Raw genomic sequence first — 19,871 nt, 5'->3', positions numbered from 1 at the left:
CCATTCCATCACCTCCCCAGTTTTTAGAAGGTGTCCTTTGAGGAATAAAGGAGGAGTGCACGTATGTGTGCAGGAGTATGTGTTCACTTTTTCACATGCATGCATGCACATGTACACACAAGTGAATGCTACTGCTATTGCCTTATCTCCTGGCTGTGACAAATTTTTGCTTTATCGTATAAGTGACAGTAAAGTCTCAGATCTGAGAACATGGACTCTGCAAACATACAGCCTGAGTTCAAGTCCTTTGTTACTTATTTAACCAGTTTAATCTTGAAGAAATCTCTCGAACTCTGTTTGTCTTATTTCTTCCTCTGTAAACCAGTAATAACAATAGTAGCCTACATTGTAGGGTTATTGCGAGGATTAATAAAATTAATATGTGCAAAGAACTAAGTAAGCTCAGTGGATGTGTGAGCTCTTATTACATGGTTATTATTAGTCCTGTGAGTTCTTGGGTTCTGCAAGTGGAGGGTAGTTGTTTCTCTTTTCTTTCTTGAAAGTGTTCGTTAAGTGATAGGGGTGCCCTGACTGAGATCAGCTGGTGGGCACACATCCCCATAGTGCCCTACTTTGCAGGGAGAAGTGACACAAAACTCAGGACTCTTCTGAGTGACCCATGAGACAAACTTACCTCAAACTTGACAGAGCCTGTCTGGGTGGTGTCGAAGGCATTGAAGAGGTAATGGGCATATGTGCTGGCATCTGTAGGGAGAAAGGGCAGGACTAGTGAGGGGAACAAGGCACCACAGAGTCAAGAGGTTTTTTTAACAATAAAGGTAGGATCTCAGTAAGAAAGAGGGAAGGGTGTGGCTGGGGTCCTGAAAAGAAGAAAATTTGGGAGTGAGGGAATCTGCTGATGTGACCTGGGATTCGGCAGGCTCTTCTGGGTTCTAGAAGGGATTTTCTGGCAAGAACCAACACAAGTTCTGCTCCTCCTTTCTCCCACCATGCAGGGAGCAATCCTATCCATATGGATAGCTGTAGAGGACAGATGAGTGTGTGGATAAGCTATTCTGACAGGCTGGGCATCACTGTGCAATGCGCGCTCACGTGGCAGCTGACTTGCAGCTCTCTAACTGCATGTCTGTGTGACCACAGACATCTAACTTCACTGCTCTGAAGTATATTTTCCCTTCTCTGTAAAACAGGATGTAGCAAGATCCAGCTCTTGGAATTTTTATGAAAGAATGTTAAGATACAGCAATGTCTGACACAATGAAGTACTTTAGTAATTAGATGCTCAAGAAAATTAACGAGTTCTCTTTCTGTGGGCCTGCCTGGGACAAAGCTGCTCTCCTCTCCAGCTTCTTCAGTGAGGACTTCACCCCTGGGTCACACCCTAGGGGAAATCACACGGTCCTGGAACTGTTGGGGATGATTAGAACTCCATTCTGCCAGGACTCGGGGACATAGTCTGAGAAGGCAGGATGGGAGGGAGCATGTGACGCATGGAGGCCACAGGGGGAGCCACACATGTGTCTCAGACCTCTGGGGACACAGCCAGTTCCTTCAGGGCATGGAATAATTGTTAATCTGGCTCTATAAGTACAATCAATGTTTCCTGAATATTTTTGGATTATTTTTAGTCACAGTGGTTAAGTGCTCAGTTGCTAGCAGGAAGGCCAGTGGATCGAGCCCACCAGCACTCCATGGGAGAATGGTGCAGCAGTCAACTTCCACGACGAACGAAACACAGCCTTGCAGACACTGCGGGATGATCTACTCTGACCTCTAGGGGAACCATGAGTCAGAATCTACTTGATGACAGAAGCCTTTGGGTTTTGACATTTAATAAAATTCTTTTAAAAATCTAGTTTGTCTTATCTGTTTTAAGAAAGAGAGTAGAAAGTGTCTGACATAATATCACTGCTTTGCATCCCGTAACCCACACTTAGAGGATCTCATCCTGGCTCTCTCCCTCACTAGCTATGTAATGTGATGTAAGTTGCTCAACCTCTTGAAATGCAAGTGTCCCATCTGAGAGACAAATGCCTGCTCCCTTGAGAATTGGTGACAATGCTATAGCAATCCTTTCTCTCTTGAAGAGGGTTCTTAGAGTTCTTTTCTCCTAAAGCTTTACAGAAATTTGCATCTTGCTCCAAATTCTTCTTTACCATGAAGAAGAGGCAACTGACCAGCAGAGTGGACTTGGTGTTTGAGGAAGGAAAGGCCAGCCACCCATGAGGGAGGTGGGCAAGGTTTTTGGACAGGTCAGACTCACCTCCATGAGGGAAGAACTGAGCGTAGATCTGTTTGAACGTCTCCTCATTTACCACACCACTGGGACACTCCTGTGTGATGAAGAGAGAGTCAGTGGAGATATCTGAGAGCCTGTCCTAGCCCGGGGGAGCTGCACCCCTCCTTGGGGAAAACTGCCCTCATATTTGGGGCCTACAGTTACTCCTGATCCATGGATAGCAGGTCCTGGACAATAAGTCTTATATCTGTGAGTGGTCAGAAAGTGGCACCATCTAAAGATGGAAGCTTCTTTGCAAAATGATGAGACATTATCAGCACACAGTCTCTGTGAGGTGGAAAGAATTTGGAAGGGTAGACAGAAGGGTAAAGGAATTAGGAAAGATTTAATGGGGAGCTGAAAAATGGGATATATACGAATGGTGATGGATTTTATAAAACAATGTATATGAATGACCATATCAAACACAATGTGAATGAAAAGTGTGAAATGCAATGTACATGAACGAAACATAATGCATATGAATTTGGTATGCAAACAAGTGTAAAAGAAAATTTTTATGAAGAGTTTGGGCTTTGAGACTAGAAAGACCTGGAGTGGATTCTGTCCCAGCAACTTCCGGGTTCTGTGGCTTGGGCAAGTTAATCTCTGATCTCCCAAAGTTCTTACATATAGAAATAAGCTTCAGTACAATGTTTTAATGAGGCTTACTATGTAAACTAATGTGGCTGTGAACCCATGATAAAGCCCAGTCAATGCCTGCTCCTTGCTGGATGCTGGTCCTTGTCAGCTCATCCTGGGCCATCTTCCCACAGCACCCTGCTCTGACCCAGTGGTTAGCTGATAACAATGCTTCTGTCATGAAAGGAAAGAAGGTCTAATGGTAGGGCATCAGGCACAAGGTAAATGCAGAATAGAGGTATCTCTGCATGTCAGAGAACTTTCAGGTGTGTGAAAATGGAACCAGTCAGCACCTTGGAGAGCACTGGGTCTGTAGGCAGTTTGGACTTAAGGTCTGACTACCAAGAGAGAGGGTGATGAGAAGCACCTTCCTTCTCCCTGCCCACCCTGGGATTTGGAAAAAATATTGCACTCCGACAGTTCTTTAATAAAAACAAAACAAAACAAAAACCCAAAAAGCAAGCAAACAAACAAAAAAAACAGTACTCAGGATTGTATCAAAGAGCTTGAAGGTTGGCCTGAGAATACAGAAATGTGTTCATGCATATGAGAAGACAATAGACCAGTTAATTCCTTATACTCTGATTACATCTTTGGTTAAGATTTTACTTTACTCATAAACAGTGCCACCCAGAGGTAATAAAGGAGGTCAGAATTGCTTCCACTGTGGAAAGCTGGGCCACTTCAGTAGACAGTGTCACAGACGAGAGCCACAGATAGGCAAGGGAGTAGAGAGAAAGCTCCCATTCACTTGCTTTGAGTGTGGATCTGAAGGACACATGGCCAAGGACGGCCCACATCAGGTCCTCGTGGCTGACAGGACTGACAGGCCCCGGCTCCCAGCTGGAAACAAAGGAGGACGCTTCAATGATAGACCCTCCCAGAACAGCTGTGGGTGAGCACTGACATTACTGGTAAGTATATTCATTTTCTCCTGGACACAAGAGCCTACTATTTGGGCCTAAGAGCCTTCTGAGGTCCCAACTATTCTCACTATTTCTTAGTTGTTGGAATTGACGGAAAACCTCATAAACAGTTCCTTACTTCACCTCTGCCTTGCATCCGGACTTCTGAGCTGTAAAACAACCCAGTGGTAGATGGAATTTGGTCCAGGACTTAAGAACAATAAATGATGTAGTTGAGCTTCTACATCTTGTGGTTCCTAACCTGTACACTATAATAGACAAAGTGCTAGTCAATAAGCCTTTTAGTTTAAGAACTACCTTCCCTCTGTAACTTGATTTGTGCCACTGTTGGAACCTCTGCTTGGAATACTATTGCTTTTAATTTTTGACTCATGTACTTTTAACTTGTTAAATTTGTGTCTTCTAGCCTGCAACAGTTCCATGATACATCTTCAAGGATATGAACATGTATGGCTAAGCACAATTGATAACAGTGCATCTAAATTCCAAAATCAGTTTCCACAATAGTCTACATGTTCTCTATTGCCAAAGGGGCCCTTTAGAGTAGTGAGAGAAGATCTTCACCCTGAAACCTACAGCATCACTTTTCAGCAGGAAGTAGCTAAGAGAATATGCCGTCCCCTTTTCCTTATGAATCAGGGTGAAGTCTCTCTCAGTGAGGAGTGATAGGGAATGGCAAAGGACACACTGACAAAGGAGATTAATCAGAACTGGCTTTGACAAGCACTGTGGCAATGGGACAATTAAAACAGACTTTCAAGGGGGAAAAAAAAGAAAAAAAAGAGGAATGAACTGGGGGGAGGTAGAGAAAATAGTGCAACAGTGAATGAATGGAAATCCAAAATCTCTGTAAATGTTCATTAATATAAATAAAAATTAAAAAAATAAAAAAATTTTACTTTCCATGCAGCTAAAGAGTGAGAGAGAAGGTGCTGGTGAGCAGAGAGGAGGCTCTGGTTCTGCTGTCAGTACAACACACTGGCATTTAGCGCACATTATCAGTGTCTGTGAGTTTGATTAGCATATGACTGACTCCTTCATTTTGGGTACAAGGAGATTGAGAACGTATCTGTCTCATGGTAAGGCTAGCACCTGAGTCAGTGACTTCTTGAAAGTGTGTCACTCTGAAATTTCTGGGGAGTCATGCAATTTATAGTCACAAGCCTCATCCTTGTCCAAGCTTTCCTTTCTGACCAGGTGGTTCTGCTTTTGTATCTTCTCTACAGATCTATCCTACCTTGTGCGCTTACAGACATAAAAAATTTCCCTGAGTAGGTCCCTTGGCATTTGGAGAGTCTATGCCTGGTGCAAACAATTAGCAATTCACTGCAAACTGAAAGACTGAGGGTTTGGATTCACGCAGATGGAAGGAAGATTATGTGATCTATTTCTAATAATTCAGCCAACTCTATGAAGCACATTTCTGCTTTGACACACATTACAGTTGCCGTGAAATGAAGTGAGTTTATTTGCAGAAATGAGGTCTTGGGATTTTTTTTTTTTTTCATTTGAGAAACCTTAAAACATGTGGGATTCCCCACCAATGACTCCCAAGGCCATGTGGCTCTTACGTTTTTGAAGCCGCGATAAAGGACTTGCAGCTCCCTCTTGGTGAAGTTGGTTTGGGCCTCCAGCTGCTCCAGCCCCTCAGGCCGATGGCAAACCATAGTCATCTCCAGCTCATCTTCAATCTTATCTGGAACCAGAGGAGGTGACACTGGAGTAGATGTCCTCAACTGTCACTCTTGTCAGACCACAGCCTGGGCCATCAAAAGGATGGCGTCCGAACCGGAGGGGTAGGTTCACACTGCAGGTGACTATCCTGCCTTGAGCCCCATTTTACCACCGGCCCACCCCATGATTCCTAGTGTATCCTGAGGGAGTGTAAGTGTTGGGGACAGATTTCAATTGGGGGTCAGGACGAATACACTTAAAACAAGTACATGTGAAAGTAATTCCCTTTCTTTGAAAGTAACTTGAACATTCCAACTCTTGCTCATTGAACCTTCTGAGATACCAGAGGCACAGAGAAGCGAGCTGAATGATGATCTTTCCCTTCTCTAAATCTGGGTAAAAATAGAAGTTTTTTTAAAAAAATCATAGACCAAATTGTTACCATTTGGGCTAACTAGGGGAAGGCTATTTTAGTAATAAGTGGGAATTAGAGAATATAAAATATTAATGTTAAAAAAATCTGAGGATATTTTCTTGTGTATCATTTTGTGGCATTTACTAGAAATTCCTGGATCTAGGAAAAGGAAACTAAGGATGCTAAGCATGGGGAAGAGTCTTAAAGTAGCAGTTTGACTATTTCTCCCACATATACTGCAATGGAATAGAGTTTTGCACTCAGGGGATAGCACACGACAGTCAATTTTGGTGATAAACCTGCCCATCTCCAACTGATGAATCACAGATGCCAAAGAAGTTGGAATTTTCCATGTTTCCCCATTACAGAGGGATCTGTGGGTGTTTTCCTCTGGGTCTTGCCAGAATATTTTCTATAGATTTATTCCAACTAAGAATCATTTTCTATCTAACCCCTTCTGCATATTTTTCGCATGCAGAGCAAACATGGTTCAATCCATTTATTGAAAAGAGCTGTCAATCTGGGCTGACAAGGATGGGTGTGGGCTGCTGGGAATCACACCCACCACGTCCCATCCCATCCCCTGAGACAGAGGCTTAGTTCTCCACCTCAGAGAAGGAGTACTGGTCTCTTTGGTGCCAGTTTTTCTCTGCCCCAGCCTCTTTTCTATTGGATACGTTGATACCAAGGTAAAAAAAAATTAATAAAAGTAAGATTATATCTTCTATATGACACAGTTACTGAAACAATTGGCTCCCCACACATCAGGAAACTGTGAGAATGGCATAAGATCGGGCAGGGTTTGAGCTACTGTTCATAGAGTCTCTATCAATTTATTCAACTCAATGGCACCAAACAGCAACAACATACTCTTAAAGGTAAATTGACATTCAAGTGCGGCTACAAAGGGAGGCAGAACAACCTGGCAATAATTCAATTGCCATCTTCCTTGGTAACAGTATCGCCTTATCCCTGCATGCAAAAGGCAAATGATTCAAGTTAACAAGATTTCTGTTTATACAACACAACTGAAAGTGGTGGATGTTCTTAATATTTCTAACATAGCCCTTAATTAATGTAATGTTTATTGCCAAAATGTAGCAATTATTTAAATTATCTAAACTGCAGTGATTATGTGTAAATTAAAGGGCCTACTCTAAAAAAATATTCCACAAAGAGTAATTCAGGAAGCTGATATATATTTTTAAGTTGTTAAAAACAGTTGTTGACTTAAATTTCACAGTATTTGGTTTAATGGAACCTCTTTTTTTTAAAAAAGAACAGATATTTACAGATATTTAACTGAATGAAAAGAGATGATAATTATAACAAAATATTAATAAGAAAGGCACAAATATATTTTTTTTGGAAAGAATAACATCTATCTCAATCAGAAGCTTGATTTTTCTCCCCAGTAGCATTTTATTTCCATTAATCTTCTTGAGGTTGAATTCTTCACAAGTTCTGGGAAATATATACATATATATTAGAGAATCATTTTGATTTGGAAACATTTGCTTGCTACCTCCTTTATTAAAAATGCACTAAGTAATTACTGAAATAGCAAATATTAAACCCACTTCATTAAGGTAGAACTGGACTTTATTAATAAATGATTTGTTTGCTGTCTGGGCATAGGGATCAATTTCCATATCAAACGGATTCTCTAATAGCTGAGTCTTTGAGTATCGACTCTTCAGGCTTTCGTTTTGTTTTTCTCATCACCCTCTAATTGTTAGGCTGCGGTTAAATCAGTCACAGAAGGAAATTCTCGTCTTTGGAGCTCGAGATTCTGGGAAGTAGCCTCTGTGTGGGTGTTGGGGGCTAAAACTAGTGATTCTAGAACCTTCCTCTACTGTACTGTATTTCATATTAAGAGCTACAGTTTATATCACAATCCAGGATACACAGACACATACTCAAATATTTATATGAAATGATTTGAAGAAAAATGTGATAAAACTTTCCCTTACTAACACGAGATTTATTTTATTCTTTATTCTGAACTATTCCTACTTGGAAACATGTTGTTTGTGACTCTCCTGTGTCCTGACTTGCTACTGAGATGCTGATTTAAGCTGTAGATACCTGTGGTCTCATGGAGGCATATCTAGGGCCCTTCCAGTTCTCCCTTCCCCTCTTTCTACACTTCTCAGAAGAGGATTGACCAGTAAGCACAGTATACATCAGTTTCCACTGAGCAAGATACACACGGGTTTAATTATATTTACTTGCTGATCTGTGCTGATCAGTTCCAGATCTTTGATGTGGTGAAGAAACCCTGGTGGCATAACCTGTTGCATGTTGGGCTGCTAACTGAAAGATTGGTGGTTCAAATCCACCAGCTCCTCCATGGGAGAATGATGAGTTAAGTAACCTTGGAAACTTGACGGAGCAGTGCCATGAGTCAAAAGTGACTCCATGACAGTGGAGTTTGGCTTGATGGGGTGGGGACAGGTGAAACTGTGTAACACAGATTGGTCGGAAGACATACTTGGACTGGTTGGTACTATGCTTATTGGGTAACTCAGCTCTGATTCTGGTCATGGAATTTCTGACACAGCTATAGGGGTTTCTGCATTCCTCCCACACACCTCAGGGGTTCCTTGGGACTGCAGACGAGGTCACAGGAAAGGAAGGAGGGTAGCCCGGGTCACTGAGTGGAGGGGAATGGACTAGAATTAACCAGTGGAGTCAACAGTTTCTTCTGATATTAAGAGTTTTCAAAGTTAAATGTTATCTGGTATTATTTTTATTAAGAAGAGTCATGAGTCAGTTACTAGATCAGATGGTGGCTGGATGGTAAGGATCAATCTGAACCTAGAGGTTTAATACAATGTGATTGCTATATAAGAAGGCAACCGCGCGTTATCTCCCACTTGCAATTTTAATCTGTAGTGTGTTTTTATGTCAGTTAATACCTTGTCACTACGATAAAGTGATATTCCAACTACAAAACTCAAATACGTGTGGCTGTTGAGTCTGAACTGACTTGCTGCTGACCCTCCATTGGGTTTCTGAGGCTGTAAATCACACAGAAGGAGACTACACATCTTTCTTCCATGGAACCATTGATAGATTTGAACCACCAGAAAGTTGGCCTGATGTTAGCAGTGCAACTCCCTCCCTTCTGGCTACTCCACCAGAGCTTTCTAACTAGAAGCACCTTAGAAAGTCATGAAGTCTCTATCATGGGGCATAATTAAGGTGAGAAAAGATAATCAATTGTAGAGGAGGCTTGACAGGAAATTCCCAGGCTAACTGTAGGTGGGGCAGGTGATTCAGATTAAATGTCCTTAGTATTTTAGAGTTAGACTCTTCTAAGAGTGTGATGAATACTTTAGGCTAACATGCTCAGTAATCTACACTTTTAGGGAATTCCTGTATTTTTCAATGCACGGAGCCCATGGCACAGGAGAAAGAACTCTGCCCCTTAGTAGGCTCTGCCTGAGTCCTCAGTCACACAATCATTTAGCAACAGATCTGGACCTAAAATTCAGTCAGTACAAGTCCCCTTTCACCTGCTCTGGCTTCCATGTGCCTTTTACTCAGTAGACTTCTGTCTTGAGCAAAAAGTATTATAGTCTCTGCCCCTGACATAAGCCCTGCCCCTGACAAGCTCTGAGTCTCAGATAAGAAGAGGCAAGAGACCCAAGACTTTGGAGTTGTTCCTTGTGATGATGCCTTTTCTGTTAGATTCATGGCTACCTCCTATGATCAAACCTTCGCTTTGATTGAAAAGAATTTTCCCCATCATGGACTGTTTGGGTTGGACTCAATACCCACCCATCTAGTTTGGAGGTTACAAAATGGTTGCCCTTGGCTTGAATGAAGTCCAAGGACATGTCCTGTTTGGTCTATACTTTGTGTTTTAATTCATTTGGCATTACTTGCTAATGTTCAAACATGAGAGGTTTACATAAATATTTGGATTTCTCTGGCAAAATGGGATCACCTGCCACCCTCACCTCAAAATTCTCACAAAGTAAGGGTCTACTAGGAACTCTGGTGGTTTAATAGGTTGAGTAGTGGGTTACTAATCAAAATATTGACAGTTTGAACTTGCTGCTCACTCCATGTGAGAAGACGAGTTAATCCTTTTATGTTAAGATTTACAGCCTTGGATACTCAGTGGAGGGTGGCCATGAGTCAGTCGCAGCCTATTGGAGTCAAGCAGCTGAGATTGGACAGCCATAGGGTCCAGCAGTAGAACAACCTATTGGAGCCAAGCACGTGGCTGGGCAACCACTGGGTCTAGTGCTTCTGAAGCTCCATTAATGAATTTATGATGCCAGTCCAGCCCCATAGGCATTTGAAGTTGTGGTCCCCGATGTCTGCTTAATGACTACCCTAGTTTTCCTCTACTTCACACCAGCCAATCTGCCTGTCTGCCTCTCATCACCTGTTCATTTAAGTATATTCTATCTTGTTTCACCAAGTATTTAAAACTAATGATAGGAAATAAATACAGAATAAAAGGATAAAATAATAAGGAACAACTACCTTAGAAATTATAGATTATGTTAGATAATCAAGAGTGTGTGTGTGTGGGGGGGGAACCTTTTAAATTCAGGTCATTTGTTCTAAAAAGTTGCTACACCAGAGGCATACGTTGACCTTGAGCTTTACACGTATCTTGTTGTCCATGAGAGGAAAACAGAATTCTTTGGAGGAGCAAAGCTATCCCTATAATATCTCCAAAAGAACATTTCCAACTCTTTCTTTATAAGTGGTTGTTTGCTAACAAAAGGGCACAGAAGAGTTGGTGAGTGGGAAGACTAATTACAAAACACACACTTTCTTAAGAAGCTCTTCTTTTGAAAGGAATATGACCAAAGTAGTCAAGTTAAACTTTTTTTACCTCTCTGATACTGGTAATACCACCAGGCGATGTCTAGGAAAGAGTAAGAAAACATTTTACCAAATCCATTCATCAAAAAAGCAAAATACACGTTCATTTTCCATGGAGACGCAGCTTTGAGGGTGGGGGTCTGTCCAGACCATGGTGCAGCTCCACATAGGAGCAGGGGCCTGTGCTCCTCTGGTAAGCAGAGCTGGGACTCGTCTTCTCCCTGTCCTCTTCCCACGGCCAGAACAGGCAAGAGCAATGGGTGGCCTCCCAGGGCCCATGGCTCCCAGTAGCAGCTCACTGAGCATGCCTCAGCCATGCAGCCATGCAGCCGGAGGAGAGATGGGATGGCGCGTGGCAGATGCGCAATGTGGATGAATCCTTGAAAATACCGGAGGCGTGATTTGAAGGTCACCTTATAAGACTCCCTCCACCATGAGGACACCCCATGACTGTCTCTACTATTTTGCATTTGATTATCTTCAAAGATGATGTATTACTCACCCACACTTGTATCAATTAAAATGCCTACTGTATGTATATTTCATCACCCATCTAACAGTTGGTCCTACTATATTGACTTGTATATATAATAAGCTGGAAACTATGCCACCAGGATTATAAACACCTGCAGGGTTACTCATGGTAGACAGGTTTCAGTAGCGCTTCCAAACCACAACAGACAAGGATGAAAGGTTTGGTGGCCTCCTTCTGCGAACTTGTCAGTGGAAACCCTATGGGTCACAATAGCGTATTGTCTACTACGATACCAGAAGCCAAGTCCCTTCTTTTGGAAGGCACCAAAATACTCAGTAGCTGCAACAATGGAGTCAACTACCATGAAGACAGCACAGAGCAGAATAAGGTTTCATTCTGTCATACATAATTTTTTTGTGAGGTGGATCCAACTTGAGAGTAGATAAAAACAACAAAAACATTCTGTTACCTGCACTCATGGAGCTTACAATCTGGTAGTCTACAAGAACTACAAGGGTTTGTTGAAAATATACCAAAAAGAAAAAGGGCTGTTGAACAAAATGATCATCCTTCTCCTGTGGAGCAGCTGGTGGCCTCAAACTGTGTACCTTTGGGATTGCAGCGCAGTGTCTTGCCACTAGGCCACCAGAGCTCAGTATCTTAAGACTCATGGGTAAGTTTCCTTTTATGTCTACTACAAAATATAACACAAAATATCATACCTGAATAATAATCAAGGTTATGCTGCCAGAGGGTCCTGGAGAGCAGGAAACAGAAGCTGTAGTTGCTGTGGTCCTGCTGGGTTGTTTTGGTTTTTTTTTTAAAGCTAGAGAGAGAGATCAGTTGGCCTAGTGGACAGAAAGTGATGCTACCAAGCCAAAGGTGGGTAACTTTGATCTGTGGCCCTCAGCCTGTTTTTAATTGTTTTTGGTCAAACATTTTTCTATGTCATATAGCCCTTGTATGTCCACAGAGATAACTTGCATGTCCACAGAGGTAACTTGTGGTTGCTGTGAAGCTGAACACTGTGACACTGATGTGTCAAATGTGTTAATGGTTGGTTACCCATGGTGGACAGTGTTTGGTGGCACAACCTGGTTAAAACAAGCTTGGAAGCAGGAGTGGCATCCACTTCCATAATAGCTTGCCTCCGGAAACCCTATGAACCTGTAGAAAGGATGAAAGTCACACAAGTGTTGAGGACTTTCATTCATAGGGTTGCTATGAATCGCCTACTCAAAGGCACTGAACAACAACATTTGCTGCTCAGCTTGGTTTCCTTTTATCCACTGTTATTTAAATGTACTCCTGTCTTTACCTAGCCCTTTATCTGGGGTGTGTAAGACAGCCTCACCACAATCTTAAATGCCATCATCTTACATCCCTTAACCCTATCTTATTTTCCTGTTGAGCCCTACAGTGGTAGTATAGATGGGTATCCATTGATAGATGTTTCTACTTTTGTCTCTTGACCTGAATTCTATGGTAAGGCTTTACTAAACTCAGCAAAAGTGAGGGGAGACTCCCAATGAGCTGAATAGACATACTAGTTGAAACAGTAGATTCCTACATATCAATGAATATGGAGCTGGTGCAGGAGCAGCCAACATTTCATTCTATTATACCTGGGGTCATCATGATTTGGAACTGACTTGAAGAGATCAACAACAGCTATAAAGAGATAGCTGCCCCACTGAACTTCGTGACCAGGTGCTTTGATAGAGATAGTTGACAGATTTAGATTGACCTTTTCTTGCATACTAAGGATGTGATGAGAGATACTGGGACAGAAAATACAAGACCCAATCTCTGTTCACATGGAATTCACAGACTCCTGGGAAAGCACTCACACAGACCATCCCTTACAAACGCAGACACCTAGAATCATTGGCAGTCATTTAAATGAGTGCAGGTGATAGAGTACCCAACTGTACAGAATGGGGATACTAGAACTAGAGAGGAAATGCTCACCAAAGCAGAGCAGCTGTTACTTAGTTGTCAAGCAGGAATTTACCCCCATTTTGCTTTTTAAGAACTGCTAGAATTAAAAACAGCATGTGTCCAGGTGTTTATATTTGGCATGGGATAAGTATAGAGCATATGTGGGACTGATCTGGAACTTTGAATTGGTAAATTACTTCAAAGCAGTGAGAGAAAGAGCCAAGACACAGAGAGGAGGAAGGTTTTTAGTAAATGCTGTCTTGGCATTAGGAAGCTGGAAAGGATGTCAGGAAGACTTCATGGGAAGGTGATAATTTATTTGCATTTTGAAGGCAGAGAAAGCAAGTAAAGAGCATATATAAAGGTACGGAAACCAAAATCAGCTCTGCTTCCAGAAATGGTGAGCTCTTTAGCAGAGCTGACTTCCATGAACAGTATGAAGAAGACTATAAAACAAATCACATCTGCTTGAAGTCATGGGAGAATGACCAAGGAGATCATTACCTGAGAAGATATGATCTTGAAGATAAGATAAATCACTAAGGCAAGTTTGACAGTTAATACTGCCTTTCAGCTCAAAGTATGAATAGACTCATAATGTCCTATGGGTGAAGAGGTCAGCAGAATTTCTGAAAATCTTATAGGGCCTAGGAGACAAAAACTGGACATTGGTCCTGTTAAGACATTCAGTTATTCACCAAGATTCCCACAAAGGAAGGTAAGCACAGAAAAATTAAGCTGGTAGCACAACAGACTTACTTCTTTTTTTTTTATTATTTAGGTTGTTTATTTTTCATTTCAATGAACATCTACAGAGATTTTGGGATTCCATTCATTCATTGTTGCACCCTTCTCCCCGCACAAACCCCTCCCCCCCGCATTTGCTCCTCTCCTTGAAAAGCAAAAGAAAAACTCCCTCATTGGTACACAACCCCGCCATACCTCCCCAAACCCCACCCCCTAGCCCCCAATATAATCCACTCTACAACCCTCATTGCATACTCCTACGATAAAAATAATGTCCTAAAATAGAATACTTTTAGACTTACTTCTTAAGGCATATGCTAACTCCTGAGTAACAGAGGTCAAGAGAAAGTACGTAAGAGTCATAGCCAAATTGTTCCACATATTAAAGTTTGCCTTGAAATAATGGTGACAAGAGAACACTACCAGGGAATTAGAATTTAGGGGGGGAAAGCCAATACAAATCTCCAGAACTGAAAAGCCCATTATTTGAAATCAATAGCTCAACAGATGGATTTAACAGTAGGTTAGAAACAGGTGAAGAGAAAATTAAGAATTTAATGTTGTGGTTTTTTTGTTGTTATGTACCATCAACACATAGCGACCCTGTGCACATTAGCTCTGAACTCTGTCCTATCTTGGGCCAGTCTCACTGTCTCCAACACACTTGCCGCTGATACCCCACTCACTCTGCTAATCCATCTCGTCCAAGGGCTTCCTCTCCTGCATTGTGCTTCTCCAGGATTGGTCCCTCCAGACAACATGCCCAAAGTATGTGAAACAAAGCTTCAAAATCCTAGCCCCCAGAGAGTAAGTTGGTTTCACCTTCTCTGAAACAGAGCTGTTTGTTCTCTTGGCACTTCATAGTGTGTTCAATGCTCTTCTCTAGCACCACAACTCAAAGGCATCAAATCTTTTTTCTGTCATCCTTATTCATTGTCCAGTAGGACAATAGAAAAATTTGTAGACTAATATACAAGGGTAGGTGGGGTGGGGAAGGAATTAACAGTACAAATGAGAAGGAAATATGTAGGACTAAGGAAAAGTTGCAATATATGTGTAATTGGAGCTCTGAAAAGAGGAGTTAAAAAATGATATGAAATAGTAATTAAGAAGTCAATAAATCATACTTTAAAAAAATAGATAAATTATATAAAGTCACAGATTAAAGAGTCACCACAGAATTCAAGCAGGATAAATATGAAGAAAACTATACTAACAGAGCATGCTAAGAAAATGGTTAAAATTCAAATGGAAAAATCAAGATGAGAGCCAAACTCTCACCAATATTGCTAACAAGCATAAAGACTTAGAAAGTGGGAAATTGAAAGGGTAGGAAATTATACATTCAATGAAAACACAAATTAAGGAAAGCTGGTAAGGCTATTTTAACATCAGATAAAATAGTTAAGAAGCTTTACCAGAGATAAAAAGGGAGTTTTAATAATGCAAAGTGTTCCATGCACTAGGATGATACACCAATTATAAATCAGTTTGCACTCATAATACAGTCTGAAAGGATAAAAAAGGCAAAAGACTAAAGGAAGAGCTATGCAAATTCACAGTCATAGTTGGTGATTTTATAACTGATAAAAGGAGCATACAAAATCAGTAAGGTTACAGAAGATCTGCACAACACAATTAACAAACTTGGCCTCTTCGAGTAATTACAATTCTTTGAACTTTAATGACACATACAGAGCACTTTATCCAACAATCCTGTAGTTCTGAGGTGGTCAAATGGTAACACATGGGTACTATCTGAAAAATTAGAGGTTTAAACTCACCCAGAGACATATGAGAAAATAAAAAAGGGTTAGTCACTTCCAAAAAATCAGTCACTGAAACCTGTAAGCACAGTTTGCTCTGACACACATGGTGTTATTTTGAATTGGAGTAGAATCCATAGCAATTCTTTTTATTGAGCAATCACAGAATACTACACATCATTTTCAGTGCACATAGAACACTCATTAAAATTGATTAACTCCTGGGCCATAAAACCAGTCTCAACAAAGTTCAAAGGGCTGTAATTACTCAGAATGTTTTTGTTCAGAATGGAATTAAGCAAGAAATCAATAGCAGAAAGAAAACTCAAAACTCCCCAAATGTTTGAAGACTAAACAATCTGTTTCCAAGTAACCCAGGCATCTTAGAAGAAATCCCTATGGAAATGAGAAACTATTTTGAACAAATTGATAATGAAAATATGACACATCAGAACTTGTGGGATATTGTTAAGGCTGTACCCAGAGGAGAATATAAAAGAGCATGACACACTAGAGCTGGAAACGATTTATGTGGCAATGTCTATACAGTAGGATACTGTGCTTCCCATCTTGAAATCACATTTTTTAATATTTTCAGTGGCTCATTTTTTAATGTCGCCTGAAGAATGCTGTCTGTCTTAGAGACTATATGAGGGATAGCATACAGGCATTTGACAATGTGATCTTTTCTTTCTTTTGCATCATGGTTGATTTGGTTTGCTCTGAGTGTGTTTAGAAGCCTTTTCCTGATTGATAGTTTCCCCTAACATAATCAGGTGTAAAGATCCTTGCTGTTTGGAGCAGAATGGAAAGAGAAGGACCCTGGAGTCTAAAGTCTTACCACCTGGCTTGGAGGTGTCATAAAGTCACTCAGTACACAAACTCATCAGCTCTGAATTTTATAAACTTAACAATGAGTCCCAGGAGTGTTGAGCTGAGCCTTGATAAAGATTTTTCTGAGTGCTCTAGACATTTTTTCCAGTCTTCTTGGTTCAATAAAACTCAAATCATGTTTTGCTCCAAGCGTTCGTTCTCTTAATCTTAAAGCCCTCCTGTCCCTTTTAAGTAAAATTGAATTTATACATTTCTTATTCATTTACACCTCAGTTCTGAAAATAGTCTGAAAACAAAATAGAGTTCCACAAAAATCTCTGTATGCAGCTAGTTTCAACAGAAGGAAGATTAAAAGAAGAAAATGACTAGAAAACTCTTCATTATATAGTATATTCCTTTCCTCTAATCTTTCTCCCAAAACAAACAGGTTTTTATTATTGTTGTTGTTGGGTTTGTTGTTGTTGTTGTTGTTGACCTGAAGATGAGCATACTGGTTGGGACCTGTGCAAGGAGAGTGTCAAGCTCTGTTTGCAATTTCTGGGGAGGGAGGATGATAGTTGTTTTTGTTAGGGGCCATTGAGTAGCCTGAGATTCATAGGGACTCAATGTATAGCAGCTCTGAAGCCTGCCCTGTCCAGAGTCAATCTCACTGTATCTGACATACCTACCCCCCAAACCCTAGTTAATGTCAGTCCATCTCATCCAGGGTTTTCCTCTCCTGCACTAACCTTCCACCCTTCCAAGCATAATGTCCTTCTTCAAGGGCTGGTCCATTCTGGTAACATGCCCAAAGTATATGAGACTGAGCTTCAAAATCCTTCCCTACAAGGAACAACCTGTTTCATCATCTCCAGGACAGAATTGTTTGTTCTCTTAGAAGTCAATTATATGTTCAATACGCTTCCAACATCACAATTCAAAAGCATCAAATTTTCTTCTGTTATCCTTAATCATTTCCAACTCTGTTATGCATAGTAAGTAAGTGCAAAAGACTCTGGCCTGGGTCAGGTGCACCTTAGTCTCTAGACTGACATTATTGCTCTTCAACACCCTGGAGAGGTCACTAATAGAATTTCTCAATTTAATTCTTCTTTTGATTTCCTGACTGTTGATGCCAAGTGTTTATTGTGGATCTGAGCAAGATGAAATCATTAATAATCTCAGTCAATTTCTTCTCCATCCATCATGGTTCTGCCAGTTGGCCCCATGGTGAGAATCTTTCTTTGCTTGATGATGAACTGCAATTCAAACTGAAGAGTGCAGTCCTTGACGTTTTGCAGCATATGTTTTTGCTCCTTGTCAGTTTCAGCAAGCAAGTCGGTGCCATCTACATAATGTAGGGTGTTGAGTCTCCAATCATGATGCCATTCCTCCTGATAAAGTCCAGCCTCCCAAATGATCTGTTCTGCATGTACATGGAAAACTATGGAGAAAGGTCCCTGGAACCCTCTTTTCTTGATTTTGAACTATGCAGTGCTTACTTGCTCTACTCTGATGACTGCTTCCTGGGATAACTGTAGATTTTGCATGAGCACAGTCAAGTGTTCTGATATTCCCATTCTTCTCAATGTTAGCCACAAATTTGAAAAATTTAGACTTGGTTACAGATGAGGCTGGAGATAGAGTGATATATAATTTTTTAAAAGAAATGATCTATTTATTGCAAATAACTTTTATAAAAACCACCAATAGTGACTATACACATGGACCTCACCTGATGGACTACACAGAAATTAGATTCATTATATCTGTGGAAAGAATCGTTAGAGATGCTCAATATCAGCTGTGAAAAATGCACCAGGTGCTAATTGTGCAACAGACCATCAACTTAAATGCAAGTTCAAACTGAAGTTAAGGAAAATTAAATCTACAAGCACCAAAATTTGACCTTCAGTCTATCCCACCTGAATTAAAAAACCATCTCAAAAACAGGTTTGAGGTTTTCAACACTAATGAATAAAGACCAGATGATCTGTGGGAGGATATAAAGAGTATCATTCATGAAGAAGGCAAAAGGTCAAAACCATAAAGTTCATAAGAGACAACCTGGGACCTAGCTTAGAAGTCCTAGTCTATAGTACAAAGAGATTGCCAAATACAGCCAGATACGCACAATCTGAAGAGGATAAAATTGATAAATGGGATCTTCTAAAGATTAAATCCCTGTGTGCATCAAAAACTTCTTCCAACAGGGTCAAAAGAAAACTACAGACTACAAGCAAACATTTGGCAATATCAGCTCAGACAAGAGTCTAATAACAAAAGTTTACAGAATACTCCTGGGCCTCCACAAGAAAAAGACCGATAACCTAATTACAAAATAGGCAAAAAGACATGGAAAGAACTTTCACAGAGGAAGACAAAAAGATGGCCAACAGTCATATGAAGAAATTCTCTACATCACTGACAATCAGAGAGATTCAAATAAAAACTACAATGAGATACCATCTTACTCCATTAGCAGTAGCAAAGTTTCACAGGACAGCAAGTAATAAATGTTGGAGAGGATGTGGTGAGATAGGAACTCTCATACACTGTTGGTGGGACTGTATAATGGTAAACCATTCTGGAAGGCTGTTTGGCATTTCTTCAAAAAGCTGAACATAGAAATTCCGTATGATCCAGTTATTCCACTGCTTGGAATATACCCCAAGAAAATTAGAACTGTGGCACAAACAGAGACTTGTACATCAATGTTCATAGAAGCATTATTCACCATCACAGAAATATTGAAACAGCCCAGATGTCCAACTACAATAGAATGGATTGAGAAATCATGGTATGTTCATACAGTGAGCAAAAATTTTGTAAATTACTATTTAACATGGGAGTGACTGGAGAGCATTACGCTGAGTGAACTAACTCAGTTCCATAAGGACAAATATTGTATAAAATCATTATTGTAGAATGAGTATGAGGATCCAAGGGGATGAGGGTGGAAGCAGAGGGGCAAGGAGGGGGTGCTGTTAATCACAGAGTTGTACAATATGATGGGTCAGAGGGTGGTGGTGTGAAGGAAATGTGAAAGTTCCTGTGTGAAAAAAAATGTTTTTGAACTTTATAAATAAACCAGTAAAATAGTAATAATAATAGAAGGTCATTACAAAGAGGATGGAGAAGAGACCGAGATAGATATGAGTAGAGACTCTAAATATTGCACTAGAACACTAGGAAGTTAAAGCAAAGGGAGGAAATAAAAAGTTAAGTTGTTGTTGTTGTTATGTGCTGCCGAGTTTTTGCGACTCATAGCGACCCTATGTACAACAGCCCTAAACCCTGCTCTATCCTGTGCCAATCTCATTGTCTCTGACACACCCATCCCGATTAACCCAGTCACTGACTCAATCCACCTCATAGAAGG

The 19,871-nt window shown here is 40.7% G+C and overlaps 1 protein-coding gene across 1 annotated transcript in view; it reads right to left on the bottom strand.

Moving 5' to 3' along the window:
• KCNIP1 (Kv channel interacting protein 1) overlaps positions 1–19,871 on the bottom strand; it is a 646,152-nt gene that overhangs the window by 20,111 nt on the left and 606,170 nt on the right. The window contains exons 2-4 of the mRNA XM_006884338.1: positions 5,379–5,503; positions 2,225–2,294; positions 635–705 (exon numbers count right to left, since the gene is read on the bottom strand). Coding sequence (XP_006884400.1) covers positions 635–705; positions 2,225–2,294; positions 5,379–5,503 — 266 coding nt within the window. The remainder of the gene's footprint in view (positions 1–634; positions 706–2,224; positions 2,295–5,378; positions 5,504–19,871) is intronic.

Source organism: Elephantulus edwardii, unplaced genomic scaffold (genome assembly GCF_000299155.1).
Source record: "Elephantulus edwardii isolate Elephantulus edwardi_28Jun2011 unplaced genomic scaffold, EleEdw1.0 scaffold00033, whole genome shotgun sequence".
NCBI lineage: Eukaryota > Metazoa > Chordata > Mammalia > Macroscelidea > Macroscelididae > Elephantulus > Elephantulus edwardii.
The sequence above is the reverse complement of the archived record's forward strand: the minus strand, read 5'-3'. Positions and strand labels throughout refer to the sequence as shown.